This window comes from Loa loa (genome assembly GCF_000183805.2).
Source record: "Loa loa unplaced genomic scaffold supercont3.21, whole genome shotgun sequence".
NCBI lineage: Eukaryota > Metazoa > Nematoda > Chromadorea > Rhabditida > Onchocercidae > Loa > Loa loa.
Window position 1 is genome coordinate 107,988 of NW_018108201.1, and position 2,073 is coordinate 110,060.

Sequence of the window (2,073 nt, forward strand, 5' to 3'; positions counted from 1 at the left end):
TATATATATATATATATATATATATATATATATATATATATATATATATATATATATATATATGAGTTACTTTTATCAACCATTTGTCCACTACTTATTAGATTATATAAATTCAGTTTTGAAGATTAAAAAGGGTTATACAAAGTAAATGGGTATACCTTTTCACCACGTCTTCGTTCGCGCAAAATATTTCCAGTTGAAATCAGTTGCATAGCATATCGCAGCGAGGTCTTACCAGCCAGCAAAGTCAATATGCCAAATGCATCTGCCTCCATTTCTACAGATTCTTCTTGTGCACGGATCCGTAAAATATCTTCAATATCTTTGCTCGAATACGGTTTTGTTCGGACTATCAATGATCTAAAAGTACGATGAAAATTTCAATATTTGCGCCTCTTTGCTCCTACTGATGAACTGAAACTCAAAGGAAATTACTAAAGAATGTTATAAAATGAATTACAAACTACCTATCTAAAAGATCAATTGGAATTCCATGCGGACTTTTGATCTGTGTTCCACGAATATATTCGTGTCCCTTATTGGTCGCTATTACAAGAATAGGAGATAGATCTGATTCGATAGCCCTATTCAAAAATGAAAAGCATTCCAGATCTAGCATATGTGCCTCGTCAATAAACAATACACCGGGGACAACATCTGCTTTATTTTCCTCTCGCCATTCAACTACCTGCAATATAAACTGATTTTGAGAGTTCATAAGTCATCAGTAAATTACAGGTACAATTAAGTGACTTACTTAATCGTTATTACACTGTCATTGACAACACACAGGAAACAAATCCCGAAAAACCAAGTGGGAAAAAATTCCGAAAACATTTATATTCTAGAAATCTCAACATGCAGTGTTGAAAATTTGAAGGGAATAGATTACGGTACAACTGAAGATTTAGCTATCTTAGAATTCCTTTTTTTACCTTCTTGTTAATTTGTTCTCTCACTTCATTCTTTATTTCTCCAGTGTCCCCTGAAAACAGGGCCAAGAAACCCTGCGTTCGTGAATTTATCACATCAATTTCATGTAAAGCAATCTGAAAATTTACAAATTAATTCTTTTTCCACTTCTCAAAATAATTTTATATTTACATATGAAAAGTGTTCCGCAAACTTGAACCAGAAATTTCACTGAACATCCGAAAATTGATAAAGTGGAGGAACTCTACGGCATTCTGGACGTCACCATTCGAAATAGATCAAAATTCCAAAATGAACTGCAGCCGCAGTGAGATTTCGGGGATGAATAAAATAAAGATGTAATCTGCACAAACTTTAGCAATAATGCATAATGAAAGGTAATAATCGCGAGCTTACTGTATGAATAGTTTCTTTACGTTTTTGGATTTCACCTTCAGGGCATCGTACAGATTTCGTCTGCGGACCCACTGCATCATAGTCGTAAGTGCGTGAAAATGATCTGCCAATCTTTGTTATACGACCTGCAACAAGTTTTACATTGGTCCGCATCTCATCAAATCTGTGAAACGAAAATTTTATTGGGTGCAGTAAGTGCTGTAATACAGTTAGTGCTAAAGGAAATCATATTGCTTATCGGTGTCCCGAAATGGGTAGTAATTTTTCAACCTCTCTTTCTAGGATTGATCTTTCCCGCTGAAGATTTGTCACGTCAGTAGGTACACCCATCAATTGTTCAGATGTAACTCAGGCATCTCCCCTAGCATGGTCAGTAATGTTCAGTATAAGTATCATAAGTGGAATACGGGAAAACCTGAAGCTTTATCAATCTGTACCACATCGCCTGTCGCAACTCTTTGTTTTGTACATGCTTCAATCATTTTATTGCCAAGATCGTAAACTGTTTCCATTTACCTGATCTTGTATACTTGCGAAAATAGTCTCTTCTCATCTTATTCCTTCTTTGCTTCAAATATAATAATTTAAAGTTGAATATGCAAAGATATGGTGAGATGAGGAATCCATAGTAAATAACTAAACAAATCATTTTGTTGCTTACTAATGGAAGTTTATGGTAATTGTAGTAATTAAGTATCAATATCATGGAATTCGTTTATCATACTCATGTTCTTACAACTACTG

The 2,073-nt window shown here is 34.3% G+C and overlaps 1 protein-coding gene across 1 annotated transcript in view; it reads right to left on the reverse strand.

Moving 5' to 3' along the window:
- The window catches only part of LOAG_16811 (hypothetical protein), a gene marked incomplete at its 3' end in the record, with an annotated part of 4,388 nt that overhangs the window by 339 nt on the left and 1,976 nt on the right, over positions 1–2,073 (reverse strand). The window contains exons 4-7 of the mRNA XM_020449470.1: positions 1,330–1,454; positions 936–1,049; positions 468–688; positions 159–360 (exon numbers count right to left, since the gene is read on the reverse strand). Coding sequence (XP_020306988.1) covers positions 159–360; positions 468–688; positions 936–1,049; positions 1,330–1,454 — 662 coding nt within the window. The remainder of the gene's footprint in view (positions 1–158; positions 361–467; positions 689–935; positions 1,050–1,329; positions 1,455–2,073) is intronic.